Genomic DNA, 15,932 nt, shown 5'->3' with positions numbered 1-15,932 from the left:
ATGTAGCCCAGGGCTGTGTCCAAGCTGGCCTTGAACACTGCCAGGGATGAGGCAGCCACAGCTTCTCTGGGCACCCTGTGCCAGCGCCTCAGCACCCTCACAGGGCAGAACTTCCTTATAACTAACCTGAACTTCCCCTGTTTCAGTTTGAACCTGTCACCCCTTGTCCTATTGCTACAGTCTGTTTCACAGCAGATAACACAAGATCATCGCACTGCCATGCCCATGGCAAACCCTCCTCCTGGTGCCCCAGATCTGATTAAAACCTTTCAGCTGTAGCACAATTCCTTGCTTTCAGGATTATCCATTCAAAATGGGATATTTTTTGAGGCTGAAAAAGGTATGTGGGATTATCAGTCATTTCTGTTTGACCACAGATGACCTATGACCCAGCATTCTGGCAATCACTGCAGCATGAGTAAGGGCCTTGGAGCAGGTCCAGCAAAGGCTTCTGCAGGGAATACGTTTCTTGACTGTTTACTGTCCTTGTTTCCTTCCATAACTGCCTGTTTTTGAGAGTGCTGCTGTAGCAATAGCTCCGTTTCCAGTGGTGGGAATCGTCATCCCAGAGTTACTGGGTGTGTTTCAGATAATGTATAAATATGTTAAGAAATAGAAACAATGGCAGGTTTTGAAGCCAGGCACTAATAGAACAATTGTTTGTTGTGAGCATTTTGTCAAGAGGCTGGGTTAGTGCAATGAGGGAGATACTTACATGTAACCACAAGTGAGGGCTTCTTAATCACCAATACCTCTATAATTTCAGTGATTTAAATATCTAGGTATATATTTAAGAACCTTTCATTAGATCTGCAGGTTTGAAAACTGAAAATGAAACACACTGTCTTTCCTAGGCTCGTATCTGGAGACCCAGGCAAGAGAGGTCTGTGGGGTGCATGGAGGGTGTGTGCACTGGGTGATCTTGACCTTCCCCAAGTCGCTTAAATCTCATTTCCAATAGCAAGCTCTGCTCTCTCACGATAAGCCATGAGGCATCAGACTTCCACGCTCCAAAGGCTTTGGGGAAAACAGGACTTGGTCACTTCAAAAACCTGCCACAAGTGACAAGAATTGGCAGCAAAACTTCAGCCTTAAATTCGGCGTAATTGGGGACAAATCACAGTGTGTGACCTCTAATGAAGTCATAGCTGCCCGGGCACGTCCAAGAGGAGGATTAGTGCCGTGAGTGGTTGATGCCGCTCCCAAAGGCACTGAACGCTGCTCCTGTGGGGTCCAGCTCTCAGGTCTCTGGCAAGATGAAGCCCAAACCCTGCCCTGTTTGCTGATGCCTGTGCTGCTGCCACAGGAATGTCTGTGCACTATAAACATCTCACATCTGCAGAATGTTGAACTAAAAGTGTGTTTTGAACATTTGTTTTAGTGTTTGCACGCCATGGAGATCCAAGTAATGATTCAGTTTCTACCTGTAATTCTTATGCAACTATTTAGAGTCCTCACAAATGTGACCCAGGAAGATGAAGTTGCTGTCAACTGCACCATGTGAGTGTCTGCTGATCCCTCTGGTTTCCTTCTGTTACACAGGCAAAGCCACAAACCACGGTGCAAAACAGGGTGTGGTTTCCCAGTACAAGGTGTTAAGTGACAGTGTTGGCTGTCCACTGCTCTGCTGTGGAACACTGGCTGCTGCCTTCCCCTGGCACGTCTGGTGGCATTGGGCATTGTGGGACCCTTGTCCTGGGAGCTGTGTGAGGAAGAATCGTACAATCATGGAATGGTTTGTGTTGAAGGGACCTTAAAGCTCCTCCAGCTCCAGCCCCTGCCACGGGCAGGGACACTTTCCACTAGAGCAGGTTGCTCCAAGCCCCTGTGTCCAACCTGGCCTTGAACACTGCCAGGGATGGGGCAGCCACAGCTTCTCTGGGCACCCTGTGCCAGCGCCTCAGCACCCTCACAGGGAAGAGCTTCTGCCTCAGAGCTCATCTCAATCTCCCCTCTGGCAGGTTCAAGCCATTCCCCTTGTCCTGTCCCTAAATCCCTTGTCCAAAGCCCCACTCTGGCTTTTTTGGCTTCCTCTGGCTCCAGGATGTACCGTGCATCCCTCTGCCAGAAGCATCTCACTCCCATGAAACTGGAGGTTGGAGGCTGAGCCCTGGTCCCCTGGATATGTGCAGCCCATTGCAGTCATGGTCCTGTGCTGTGTCGTGCAGCTTGTGGGGACAATTTCTGTGCAGAACACTGTAAGCCCACTCTGTTTGAATCACCAGAGGACAGGGACAGGGAACACCCAGGTACCTGCTGGGTGACCATCTCCCACCAGCACTTCCAGAAATTTTATCAAAGCTTGGCCTGATGCTTCCCAGTTTGTCATTAGCTTTCTGTTCCAATTACAACTGTTTCCTCATCCAGACTTTCAGAGTGGAATTTAAAATCCACATTATCTGATAAATGGCTGTAAACTCCTCCCTGTGGTTTGGCCTGTGGGGTCTGTGACAATGTGCAATAGTTTGTTGTTCCCTCTGGCTGGTATTGGAACATAAACCCCAATGTTGGCTGGGGAATCCAGGCTCTTGCTGCCTTCGTCAGCTGCCTGGAGTGCTTCCAGAGGGCTGGCGTGTTCTCTAGGGCCTGCCTGTCCCCAGTGAACTGCAAGGCAACAGCCTGAGTGTGTGTAGATTCTGTAAGGAAAAGCCTCCCAGAATGAATAAATTCAGGGGATGAAGGAAGGTATCGCATTATAACAACGATGGTGAATGTTTTACCTGTTTATCATCAGAGATTCTGTGGGGGTTTGTGTTCATTTTGCAGGCCTGATGGTGTAGTTGTTCATTCTTGCTTATATTCTCATCAGGAAAGGGCTCCAGGTCAGGACAGAGTCAACACATGATAAACTGTGTAGTGTGGATGAACCTGTAGCCTCTTCAGGAGGGGGAAATGGGCTTGTGCTCTGCACAGCAGGTCCATAGGTACAGCCAGAGAGAACTGGGTGCAGAGCAGATGACCTTAATGGGTTTGATTTCAGTTTACCCGAGCAGTGTTCAGGTGCCTGATGCTCACTGCAACTGAATTTCAGTACTGGCAGGCTTTAATCCTGGCATGCACAGAGGCCAAAGAACAAGATATGTTACCCACAGGGAAATGCTGCCCCTCACCTCCTCGTGCAGGGAGCCTCGAGCATTGAAGGTGGCTGGTCTGGGAGACACCAGCACCACAGTGGAGAAGAGGCTTTGGGCGCCTCTACTCTGAGTGGGCTGTGCTGTGGCAGGGCTGGTGCAGCCACAGGAGCTGTGAGGGGTGCTTAGCCTGCAAGTACGGGCTCTGCAGTGCCAGCACTGAGGCTTTTGGGGTTGAGACAGATGGTGTCTGCTTTCACAAGCTAGAGGAACTTACCTTCGCATCACGTGCTGAACACAAACCACATTTCTCCCCAGGGTTCTTCTGCACATCGTGTCCAAGTGCCATGAAGAAGGTCTAGATCACTACTTGCGCTCCTTCATAAAGGTCAGTCATGACACATGGCTCTGCAAAACTCCCTGCTGGGAGCAGACACACGGCTGACACCGTTCCTCTTGCCTTCAGTATGTCTTTCGAGCCGAGAAACCCAGTGTCACCCAGGCGAAGATGACCCATGAAATCCTGGTCCTTTCCATGGCTTCAATCTTGAAGCAGTCGGCAGATTTTCTAACCATCAATAAGCTCCTCAAGGTGAAGTATGGGCAGTACTTGGCTGCTGAGGCTGCAGGGAAGGAGAAGGGGGTCTGCTATAAAGCCCAACACTTTCACCCATCCAAACCCACCACAGGAGCAGAACTACGAGGGCAGCTCCTCACATCCACATCCTTGAGGTTCTCCTGTTGCAACAGATGAATTCTTGCAGGGCATCTGGCTTATTAAAGCTCATGGCAGGACACAGCAAAGGGCTTTTCATTTTGCCAGTTTTCATAGAATCAGCTAGGTTGGAAAAGACCTTTAAGACCATCAAGTCCAAGCCATTCCCCCAGGACTGCCTAATCCACCACTAGCACATGTTTTGTATGTTTTCTTCAAGCCATATGGCTCATGAGAGCAGGATGAGATTCTGCCAGTCTGGGCCTTTGCAGGGCTTACACCCCGAACTGCTGCACTTGGGTGCAGATGCAATGGAGCTATTCCCACCCCAGACTGGCAGGACTCCTCTGGGTGGCAAAGGCACCCATACTAAGCTGGCCATGCAGGCACTGCCCAGCTTGCAGAACATCATCTGAACGTGAGCTCTCCCTCCCACACTCTGCTTCCTCACACAGTCAAACATGTTCAGTCCTGCTGAGAAAAGTAATGGTGTTCTCTGTTCCTTCTAGTACTCATGGTTTTTCTTTGAAGCACTGGCAAAGTCCATGGCAATGTACTTACTGGAAGAAAACAAAATCAAGGTAATAAGTTTGTTTGATGCGTGTTACAGAGCTGTCACAAACTGTCCTCCAAAGGCTTTCCTGAAAAACTATCTAACTCTTATGTATGAAACCCCTGCCAAGCAGAACAGGCAGATCCTTCCCTTTTCACTTGACTTTTCCCTTCTTCCCCTTTTCACTCTCAGTTGTAAGTTGAAAATTCCTGAGCTCCGTATGGCTCGTGCAGCCTCCTTTTGTCCCTGGCTCCTGCCGTTCCTGCCAGTGCTTGCTTTGTGCCAGTGCTATGCTGGGAAGCAGCACACGTGCTGGAGGGAGCTCCTTGCAGCACTGACTGTGGGATGTGCTCTTGGTTCCAGCTGCCCAGAGGCCAGCGGTTCCCTGACTCCTACCAGCATGCCCTGCACTCGCTGCTGCTCGCCATCATCCCCCACGTCACCATTCGCTATAATGAGATCCCTGAGGAGTCCAGGAATGTCAACTTCAGCCTGGCCAACTTTCTGAAGGTCAGCACTTTCTTCTCTCATGCTTTTATCAGGAAAGAAAATCAACCCAAACAGTGAGAAATAAGCAGCAAGCAAACAAATGTGTGTGTGCTTTGTCAGCTCTTTGGTTTCATAGAAGCCCAGACTGGTTTGTGTTGGAGGGACCTTAAAGCTTATCCAGTTCCAACCCCTGCCATGGGCAGGGACACCTTCCACTAGAGCAGGTTGCTCCAAGCCCCTATGTCCAACCTGGCCTTGGTATGAGAACTCTGGAGGGAATAAACTTTCCTAGAAAAGAAACTTAATCTTTCCAAGAGAGACTACAATACTCTATGATGTTGCCCAGGGCTTTCAGTCATGCCCAGCAACTGTTTAGAACACAAGAGGAAATATGTGTGCTCTCATTTTAAATATTTCTGTTGTCCACTGGAGACTAAGTGAGGGCATCCAAATAATTTCAGCGAAACAGGATCAAGTATGTTTGGGAAGCCAGCAGCAGCCTGAAGGACCCAGTCTGCCTGCTGGCAGGACGGGAGTATGGAGGTGATTTAGGATGATTGCTCCTGTTTGTAATGATCAGTCACATGTTGCTACTTTCTCCCCAGCGTTGTTTGACCTTTATGGACAGAGGATTTGTTTTTAACTTAATAAATGATTACATTTCTGGATTCAGCCCAAAAGATCCCAAGGTAAGCTGTACGTTTCTTGAAAGGCGGTTTGCAGTTGTACCTATCTGTGTCAGTTAAAGTTCTGTGGTGATTATTTTATGACTCTTGGAGGCCTTTTAGACACTGTCCCTGCAGAGTCTTCTGGAGGCAGACACGTCTTTGGGCTGAGAGCCTCCCTGCAGCTAAGCTTTAAATCAATGTAGAGTCAGAACTAAAGCACAAATTTGTTAATAGTTAGGGTGAAAAAGGTAAAGAGTCCCAAGTGACAGGTCCATGCACAGACACTTAGGGGGAACAACACAAAAAATTGCCAGTTATTACTGAGTTTCATCAGATGTTATTTAGATTCACCAATCCTTGAGCAACAAACACACTGAGCTGGAAGAAAATGAGTCAGACTGAGTACTTTCTGTTTGTCTTTTCCTTTTCTCAGCTGCTGGTTGAATACAAGTTTGAATTTCTTCAAACCATTTGCAATCACGAGCACTACATTCCTCTGAACTTACCAATGGCCTTCTCCAAACCCAAGCTGCAAAGAGTTCAAGGTATGTCCTTTCTCAAGAGACTCGCTAGGGAGCTGTAATTTATTAGTTGTGATGGCTTCTGACCAGATGGGATTTTTTGATGTCAAGGAAATTTATGTCCTGGTTAGCCTGATGTACATTAACCTCAGGAGAAGATGCTGCTTCTGGCAACTTTACATCTTTCTGCTCCAGCATGATGTGCAATCCATCTTTTCAGTGTTTCCTATATTTAAGTTTGCATGGGAACTAACAATATCAGAAAGAAACTGCCCCTATTTCAGGAAATACACAAACTGTGCAAGTGTAATCCTTTGTTCCCAAAAGTGTCAGCACCCCCTGAGAAGCAGAGGGTCCCCCTGGTCAGTGCTGTAGAGAATGGAGATACAGGAGAACAGACTGAATTCCCTCTGCACTGCCAGCTCTCTTTGTGGCCACAAGAAGGTGGCTCAGGTTACCTTCTGTTTTCATTTTGAACAAGAGCGTAGCAGTGCATGGTGCGCTGAAGCTTGTACTCAAACATGGGCTAAAGGCAGCCAGCAGAGAACTAGAGCCCATGCCAAGCCTTAGCACATACCAAGGATGGACATACTGTGGCACCACCGCCCCGTCTCCAGGCTGCTTTCCCTGTCACACCATGTCCCTCTTGGTCCTGATGCTGCTCAACACAAGGCTGGTTGGGTTTGCAAGAGGCTGAGGCCCTGTGCAAATGTGGACCACAACACATCCTAAGATTGCTATAGACATAGCTCCATGTCCTAGATAAGTAAAGATTGCCAGGTTTGGGTGCCTGGCCAAGATAAACACTGGAGAGGAGAGTGAGCTTTGGGATTCCCCCACGTGAAAGCCCAGTGGGTTTGTGATTCTGTGATTTATTGTGATGGAGGCAAGGGGATGTTTGGTCGTGCCTCAGGGTGCAGCCATGCAAGTCCCAAAGTGGTTCCACACATACGCCAGTGGCAGAAGCAGAAGTCACTGTGAAGTGTGTCTTATTTTGGTGTTTTTCTGACCACTTAGAGCTTTCTGGACCAGCTACTAATCTCTTACATCAGTTTGGCTACTTGCCTGGCATAGTTTAACAAAGTGCACTGCTAGAAATGGCTGAAAACCCACAACCACAGTGCCTTCCTACTGCTTATTCGTGGCATGATAACGTGATGATGCTCTTTCTCGGTTCACATTCACCTTTGCATTTGCAATGGTTAAACTGAAAAGCTATAAGAGCAGCTTCTCTTTTCTCCTCTGTTTTACTGTGACTAGGACCTACCAGCTGAGGTTCACACACATCCCGTGACAGCAGAGCAGCCAGAAGTGCCTTTGCCATGGTGCCTGTGCTCTGCCTGCCATGGTAGAGACGTGTGGTGGCATCTCCATTGCAAAGTGGTCTGGTTTAATGGACAGACGCTGTGGGGACAGCAGGCTCGGAGGTGGGGAGGTGTGATGTGCACATCTCACCCAGGAGATACCCTGCTGGTGTACCTCACCTCATTTGGAGGAAGAGCAGTAACATGCCCAGCACCCTACTGCTGTGCTTCTGGGAAAAGAAGGAATAGCCCCCAGGAAGGTGGATAAAGAGGCCTTCTGCAGCAGACGCCTGCAGGCAGAGCACGTCCCTGTGACCACATCCTGTTGAGTCGGAATGTTGCATCTTGGAGCAGTTTCCCTGAAACATCCCAGCTGTGAGGGCTGGTTTCTGGTCTCCATCCCTGCTGCCTCACCCTAGGGATGTGTTTCATCAGCCAGAGCAAGCCCCAGAGCCCATCCTCATAGCCAGCAGCACAGGATTGTTTTTGCAACCTTGTGATAGCAAAGAATCCAAGAGATTGGCAGGAGCAGGGGGTTAAGCAATAGCCCTACCAACAACACTAAAACATGACGCGCTGTCCTGTTTCTCCAAGGTTTAGAGCATTACTTATTCCTGTTTATTTTTCCTGTCTTATTTGTCCCTTTTCACACGTAAATTAGAGTATTTTTCAGTTGCTGTGGGACGGGTCACTTCAGTGGGTAGGTCCAACTGGGGTCATTGAGCTTTCTAATGACAAATTAAATACACAGCTTCCAATCAATCGGCTTGCATCCAACTGATGAACTAACCATGATGTAGGACACTTGGGCATTTACTAACATGACTAACAATGAAAGCTAGATAATGTTTCCACTTGCTTTCCCTTTCTTCTGAATCACACTTTCACAAACCACTACATGCTACTTGTGAATCAATGAACTTAACCCTGTCTTTTGCAGCCCCAGAGCTGTTGGAAGGCTTTGGCTGGGATTTCCAAAGCTGTGGGTATGCTCCCTGCCTCACCACAGAAAAGCTTTCACACCTATGGGGTTTTCAAGGACAGAAGTCCAAGCTGAGAATGCAGCATTCATACCTTTGGGGGAGAACACACAGCTTTGGGGTTATCCCTCTGGGAGGCTCAAGGCAACAGTCAAATAGTGACTGTTGAGGCTCTAGTTAGGTGTATGGGTTGTCTGACACAGATAATGGTGTTAGGGCAAGGTCATTCATAGCAGCTGAAGGGCACACTGAAATCTGTGTCATTTCCCTGCTGCATTATCCAGGCAGGTCAGTGGAAACGCTGCATTACCCTGATGTCTTTAGCCTTGTCATCAAAGGAGCAGCCACTCCTTTGACCACAGTCTGGAGGCCCAATCTACATGAGATGCAGGGTAGAAGTTAACCAACGTGATCAGCTACGGAGCTGCCTTTCTCCCGGCAGTCAGCGTATCCTACCTGCTGTGGGAAGCAAAGGGAGCCTCACACTTCCTGGCAAGCTGCTGCCTGGAATGCTGCCCTGGCTCCCTGGTCCTTGTTACGTAGCTGTGTAAACTGCTGGAGGATGCAGTAGTGGCCACTTGGCACCAAGTCCTTGTTTGCATCCCTTATCTCAACAGGAATATTTGCCTTTTCTCTGCTCTCTGACCTGGCAAGAAGGAATGTAGATGGCATGAGAAATGTGGAACAAGCTGCAGGAAGGGCCTTACTAGGGCTGGGCAACTATGATGGGTGCACCGTCCCCACTGCCCATTGCCACCCTCAGAGCTGCTTGTGGAGGTTGGCACCTCAACTGCCCAGGTTTACAGGGCAGCCAGGAGCAAAGCAGCCCCCGGGCTGCAAGTCCATCCTGACTTCACGATTCACTCTGGAGCACTAAGCTTTGTAAAGCATCACACTGTGGAAATCCTTTTCAGTGCTGCTGAAACAGTGAGGGCTGAAATTAATCATAGAACCGTTTGGGTTGGAAGGGACCTTCAAAGCTCATCTAATCCAATCCCCCTGCAACGAGCAGGGACATCTTCAAGTAGACCAGATTGCTCAGAACCACATCCAGCCTGGCCTGGAATGTCTTCAGGGATGATTAGCCTGAACCGGAAGATGCCACGTTCTTTGCTATGACTTGACTCAGAGGTGGAGAAAGCTGTTGTCAGATCAGTGCACTGTAGGGGAGAGTGACGAGCCTGCAAGTGGGCTGTTGTGGCTTACGTGACCATTTTGTCTCGCTCTGACCAGCTCCTCAGAACAGTTCCCTTAACCATTGCCTTGCTGTTTCTTTCAGATGTCAATCTTGAATACAGTTTAACTGACGAGTATTGCAGACACCATTTCCTGGTGGGGATGCTTCTCAGAGAAGCCTCTGTTGCCTTGCAGGACAACTATGATATCAGATACACAGCCATCTCGGTCTTAAAAAATCTCTTGATAAAGCATGCCTTCGACAACAGATACCAGCACAAGGTCAGGATTTTCTGTTGGCTTTTAAACATGATGGTCTTGAGTTTGATGAAGAAGCACAGGTCAGAGTTTTAGATATGTGTGGTGGTCCAAGAGCACTCTCCTTACTTTTTAGGGAACTGTTGTAAGTAACTGATGATTATGGCAAAACAGTAACAGAGGTTCAGTGGAATGATCTGAGACCACAAACAATGCAGTCAGATATCCTGCTGAGTATTTAGATACTAAAGCCCTGAGCCATTAAGGAACTTGAGAGTGTCGTTAGCCCAGAGGCTGTTCAACAAAACTGAGCAATGTTGATGTTCTGGTACTGAGCTTAAATTCATATCCTTCATTAACGTACAGTAATTAGGAAACAGGACTGATCTCTGTTACAATCAGCTGCATGTTTTACTAATTGGTGAATCAGAGGAGAGGATCTGTGGATAAGATGCTGGATTTCCACTGGGGAATTCTTCAGTCAGAGGCTCAGCATTGCTGTTGCTGAAAAGCCTGGGATTGAGCTGATTTTCTTCCCTGATGCCGCTCCCTGCTAACCCGTACATCCCTGAACATGCCCAGCTACCTGTGCAGACACTACCTGACCTTGCTCTAGGCTGAAAACGTGCCTCTGTTGAGAGTTTAGCTCCTCAGATTGCTCCTGGTGTGCTGCGTTGCTGGGTTTTATCTGGGAATGCAGATACCTTCCTGGGCATGAAGGGTAGAAGGGATCTGCGCTTGCATGCACCTGGAGCCAGCTCCTTTCCTCTCCTTCCTTGCCTGTTTGGAAGGGCTGAGCAGGAGGTGGTCTTGCTTTTCCCTGCACTGAGGATCCATGGTGACTTGCGCAGCCTGGAAATAGAAGTGCAGCCCATGGCAGTTGGCAAGACTTGGTATTTTCAGGAGAGATTTGCCAGTTCTCTGTCAATACTGAGGCTGTTTCTGCCTCTCTGGCTGCCTGGAAACCCTCACACGAATGCAGGAGCTGTTCGGCATGCTGCACTGTCCCTGCCTCCTCCAAAACACCACCCGGCTTAGAACTCCCCCACTGGATTTCTGTACATGTGTTGAGCTCCTAGCTGCGTGAGCAGGAAACTGCCTGGAGCCAGGGCAGGAGGCTCAGCTGGTGTCCTGAGACGCCAGAGCAAATACCACAACAGGGGCAAGAGGCTCAGCTGGTGTCCTGAGACACTAGAGCAAATACCACAACAGGGGCAGGAGAGGCTGATTTCTATTATCTTTTGTCATAGTGAGTCAAACAACTGGATTCTTGTATTATCGACATGTCCATTTAATTGGCAAGCCTTAAATTTCTTCTTTTTTAACCTTTTTGTTAAGTGCAGAAGAAGAAATTTTTAACAAAAAGAGGATTGCATGTAAAAGAACCTTGCATTTAGAAAATGTCAACCAGACCCTTTTTGATCTGTATCACTTAAGCCAAATGAATCTGTTTCTACAAACTGTTTAGTCACTCCCTCTTTCTGAGCACCATTCTCTATAGAATGATGGACTTAATCCCAGTCCTACTGAGAAACAAACTAAGATGGAAATGATTATATGGACATTATTTTTCATAATACATTGTCATTTGTATAGTTTTACAGAACCTCTTTTGCTGGGTGAAGAAGAATGAACATCTGTTATTAATAATAGTACAGTAAAATATAACAATAATTATATCTCAAATTAATGTTTTAATTAGAAGCATTTGCTATCAAGAACTTCTGACTGGCAGCACTAGCCAGCACCAAGCAAGATCTGCTATTACTCCTGGGTGTTGCACTCAAAAATCAAGCCGTGGGAGTGAAGTACCAGTTAAAGGGTTGGGAAATCTGGGATTCAGTTCCTCACACATCCTGTATGACCAGGAATGTTATTCAGCCCCCAGTATCCCCGAGTGCCCCAAGCTTACTGCTAAAAGGGTAATCCCTACCTGGTAGCTCTGAAGTGGAGATGAGAAGCCAAACCAACCCATGTCCTCAGACACCATGTAGAGTGTGTAAACATATGTATGTGTGTTTGGCTCAAGAGTTTCCCTTTTACCCTCCACTATGAGCCTGGGCTCTTCTTGCATCTTTCTCCCCGTCTCTTTGCAGAATCAGCAGGCAAAGATAGCGCAGCTCTACCTGCCGCTGCTGGGGCTGCTCCTGGAGAACCTGCAGCGCGTGGCCGGCCGCGACGTGCTCTACTCCTGCACCGCTGCCTCCAGCCCCGTGAGTACAGCCCAGCCAGGCGTCTTGGCCTCCTCCTCCTCGGTCCTCCTCCTGCACAGCCCTGTGGGGCTGCCACTGCCTGCAGCCAGGCACAGCTTCAGGAATAAGCGTGCTTTTCTTCTCCCCACAGCCCCGTAATGTGCTTGTTCCTTTTAATGTGCCTTTTCATTGAATCATAGAATGGTTTGGGTTGGAAAGGACCTTAATTAAAATCATCCAGCTCCAACCCCTGCCACGGGCAGGGACACCTTCCACTAGAGCAGGTTGCTCCAAGCCCCTGTGTCCAACCTGGCCTTGAACACTGCCAGGGATGTCTCTGCCTTTTTGCTTGCTGTTATTCAAAGTGTTTTCTCATGGTGTGTGTAGTGGCGTGAGATGGAGTAAGTCACTCCAAGTGCAATGAGTTGCAACAGGGCTCAGCCTTGGACTCCAGCAGCTGTTCTGGGGAGTTGCCCATCTGCCTGAGGGTTGTGTGTGGTTCCCAGGCAGGCTCAGCCTTGCAGATCAGACTTTCCTCCTTGTTTGGGGCAAAGCAACAACAACAAAAAGGCGTTTGAGGAAAAACAGTTCAAATTTTCAACTTAAATGATGAAAAACAAAAGGGAAGAAACTGCTTTTACTCATATGTTCTGCTGTGCTTTGTGCTGCTCCCCAAGTCATTTGTCTCCTTGTTATGGAAGTAACGAAATAGATTTTTATTTTTTAACCTGCATTTTAAAAGCTGCTTTAATTTGCTTTTTCCTATTTCGTTATTCTCTTCTCTAAGAGAATAAGTGTTATCTTCACTGGTCACCAAAACCTTTATATTGCTTTACAGGCATCCAGGGATGAATTCATGTACAGTTTTGCATCTCCCTCAAACAGATCCAGCCTGATTGCAGACAAAGATCCAGGTAAATACATTTTTCTAAACTTTAACTCTTTCATTGATTTTTAATGTAACTATTACCAGCCCCAAAACCCCCATTCCCAAAACCTGAAACAGTCATGGAATCAGAATCCCAGACTGGTTTGGGTTGAAGGGACCTTAACGCTCATCCAGTTCCAACCCCTGCCACGGGCAGGGACACCTTCCAGTAGAGCAGGTTGCTCCAAGCCCCTGTGTCCAGCCTGGCTTTGAACACTGCCAGGGATGGGGCAGCCACAGCTTCTCTGGGCACCCTGTGCCAGCACCTCAGCACCCTCCCAGGGAAGAGCTTCTGCCTCAGAGCTCATCTCTGTCTACCCTCTGTCAGCTTTGGGATCTTCCACTCGCTGTCTGTGATGAGCTGAGCTGTGCCAGTGCAAAGGGGCTAATTGTGGGGTTTGGGTTTTTTTCAGCCTGTGGAGCAGCACTTCCAAATGGCCATGGGCTAAAGCGGGAGGACTCCAAAGGATCCCTGAACTCAGAGGGGGCAACCAGTAGTTCCCCGGATCAGAGTGAAAATGTAACGTACCTGGGGTTGGAAAGAAGGGTGTTCACTGCTCCCCTCTGTGCAGTGTCTTAAGTAAGGGGGAGGGAGAGGAGTTCCCTGTGGTAGCAGTCTCAAAAGCCAGCTTATAAATATCTCTGCTTGGAAACAACGCGATTGCTGTTGAAGAGAGGAGGTCAGACTCATGGCTCTGGTATGCTTACCCTCTTCAAACATCTCTGAGCCAAAAATAAAACTGTTGACAAATTATTTATCAGAGATGAAAGGCAAGGTCTGTGGGGAAAATCTCTGCTCCCATGGTGTGTTCATCCCTACTCAGGCATGCTCCCTGTGCGTGGATGGGTCTGAGCTTGGCCAGTACCCAGTGCATGGTGCTGGGAACTGGTTTCCACACACGGCGGGAGGCAGAGCACCATGATATGGGCTTGCTGGTGACCACTGGCTTAAGAGAAGGTCAGGTGTTGGTAGGAAAACCAGTAACCGCTGCCCCACAGTCACAGAGGGTGACTGGGGTCACACCACGAAGAGCTCTGACCCCGCTCTTCAGGCAGGGTGTGCTCTTCTTGTTGGCAGGTTGCACACATGGAAATCAGGTATTTGTGCAAACCAGCTCCTGGTTTTCCTCAAGGCGCTTTCCAGATGTCTTGGGTTGGTGTGAATCATTAATGCATCTTTAAATACTTTGCCCCTTCCAACAAGCAAGGCAAAGATTATCTGGGCTCCTGCTGTCTGTGTCCTGACATGCTTTGGGGAGGTGGGGCCTCTCAAGCTCTCCCACACAAATCATGAAGACCAAGTATAGCCAAACACTTGACTATCAAACTGTTCATACTCAGCAGTGAGCATATGCTTCAACCCTGCTGAGCTTGCAGCTTGGCTTTTCCCCACAGCTAGACATCCTCTTCTGTGTCCATGATGGTATGTTTTACAGGGTCATTGGAACAGCTCTTCCATTAGGGAATGCAAAAGCCACAAAACCCTGTAAAGGCGATGCCACATGGAGGAGCAGCTCTAACACTGCTCTACAGAGGTAGACACGTTGCTTGTCGCCCGTTCCCCTGGCGTAAGAAGTGTGACTTGATAGTTTGGCATGGTCAATAGCAAAGTTAGGGCTATAGCAGTGTGTCTCCAACTCTAAACTGAATGTTTTGTTCTGTTTGATTATGAGTCACATCCACAGCTTGTCCCAGAGTACAGAACAAATAGGGTCTGTGGAGCACTCTCCAAACATGTGAGGCACAGCTTTAAGAGGAGCATCCTGCTTAGAGCTTAATCGTATCCATTTGTTGGAGAGTAGCATAGGGCGAGCTCAGAGGGTGCCCAAAAAATTGGGAAAGCTTTAGAAGTTGTGTTTCCACCGTACAATGCTCAGGCCTTTCCACATGGATTGGCTTACCAAGAGGATTTCACTTCTCTTTGCCTAAGTCAGTAAGAGTTAAAAAACACTTCCAAAGATCAGGGGAAAAAAGTCATAGAATCATGAAATGGTTTCGTTGGAAGGGAGCTTAAAGCTCCTCCAGCTCCAACCCCTGCCATGGGCAGGGACACCTTCCACTGGAGCAGGTTGCTCCAAGCCCCTGTGTCCAACCTGGCCTTGAACACTGCCAGGGATGGGGCAGCCACAGCTTCTCTGGGCACCCTGTGCCAGCGCCTCAGCACCCTCACAGGGAAGAGCTTCTGCCTTAGATGTAACCTGAACTTCCCCTGTTTCAGTCTGAACCCATCACCCCTTGTCTGATCGCTACAGTCCCTGGTGAAGAGTCTCTCTGCAGCATCATGTATTTAAGAAAATATATTTTCTCAAGATGAAATTTCCTGTTTTTTCAAGAGCTGACATCACTGTTTTGAGGTGTACATCTGTAACAGAAAGTTAGATTCTTGCTTCAAACCATGACAGCTGATGAATCATTTTGTTTCACAAGAGCTGTCTTTGAAACTGTCCAGGAGCTCAGACACTGCAGGCAGGAGTAGGGCAGTGAATGCAGGGCTGGGAGGGCTGACCTATGTTCTGCTGGATAAAGCAGTGTCCTCTGCCCAGCCATCTCTTGTCTGGGCAGAGAAGCACTTGGCCCCGTGTCCAGAGTTTCCAGACTGCTCATGTCTCCCAAGCATGGTGCTGTGGGGTGCTGGCACACGTGGTTTGCTGTGCCCATACTGCATGGTACCGTGCTCAGGCACAGCCCAGGCAATGGGGCCACTGGTTCCGTGTCACCTCTGTGCCCACAGATCCGCAGGAGCTCCACGAGGAGCAGTGTGTCACACTGCAGCCGGCTGGACCAGTTTGAGATCCGGACACTCCTGATGTGCTACCTCTATGTTGTGAAGATGATCTCTGAAGGTTGGTGGCTCTTGCTCAGAAGGGGGTCAGCCAGAAAGACAAGAGACTGTCACCAGCACTTTTGGTCTGTAAGATCCCCCTTTAATTTGTTTCACATCTCAGTACACTGTGGGCTTTTTTCTTTCAGATACTCTCTTGGCTTACTGGAACAAATTCTCCCCCCAAGAGCTGATCAATGTCCTTGTGCTTCTGGAGTGAGTATCATGAGGTTGCAGTTCAAACACTGCACCTTCC

At 48.5% G+C, this 15,932-nt stretch overlaps 1 protein-coding gene across 1 annotated transcript in view; it reads left to right on the top strand.

Moving 5' to 3' along the window:
- Window positions 1–15,932, top strand: part of DOCK11 (dedicator of cytokinesis 11) — a gene marked incomplete at its 5' end in the record, with an annotated part of 54,373 nt that overhangs the window by 22,669 nt on the left and 15,772 nt on the right. The window contains 13 exons of the mRNA XM_010009921.1: window positions 1,382–1,500; window positions 3,390–3,459; window positions 3,538–3,663; window positions 4,296–4,367; window positions 4,703–4,849; window positions 5,434–5,517; window positions 5,930–6,041; window positions 9,581–9,759; window positions 11,832–11,948; window positions 12,766–12,841; window positions 13,269–13,375; window positions 15,587–15,698; window positions 15,826–15,892. Of these exons, the coding sequence (XP_010008223.1) occupies window positions 1,382–1,500; window positions 3,390–3,459; window positions 3,538–3,663; window positions 4,296–4,367; window positions 4,703–4,849; window positions 5,434–5,517; window positions 5,930–6,041; window positions 9,581–9,759; window positions 11,832–11,948; window positions 12,766–12,841; window positions 13,269–13,375; window positions 15,587–15,698; window positions 15,826–15,892 (1,388 nt within the window). The remainder of the gene's footprint in view (window positions 1–1,381; window positions 1,501–3,389; window positions 3,460–3,537; window positions 3,664–4,295; window positions 4,368–4,702; window positions 4,850–5,433; window positions 5,518–5,929; window positions 6,042–9,580; window positions 9,760–11,831; window positions 11,949–12,765; window positions 12,842–13,268; window positions 13,376–15,586; window positions 15,699–15,825; window positions 15,893–15,932) is intronic.

The sequence above is a fragment of the Nestor notabilis genome, unplaced genomic scaffold (genome assembly GCF_000696875.1).
Source record: "Nestor notabilis isolate BGI_N333 unplaced genomic scaffold, ASM69687v1 scaffold12342, whole genome shotgun sequence".
In the NCBI taxonomy this organism is placed as follows: Eukaryota; Metazoa; Chordata; class Aves; order Psittaciformes; family Psittacidae; genus Nestor; species Nestor notabilis.
Note: the sequence above shows the minus strand (reverse complement) of the source record. Positions and strands in the feature narration are given on the sequence as shown.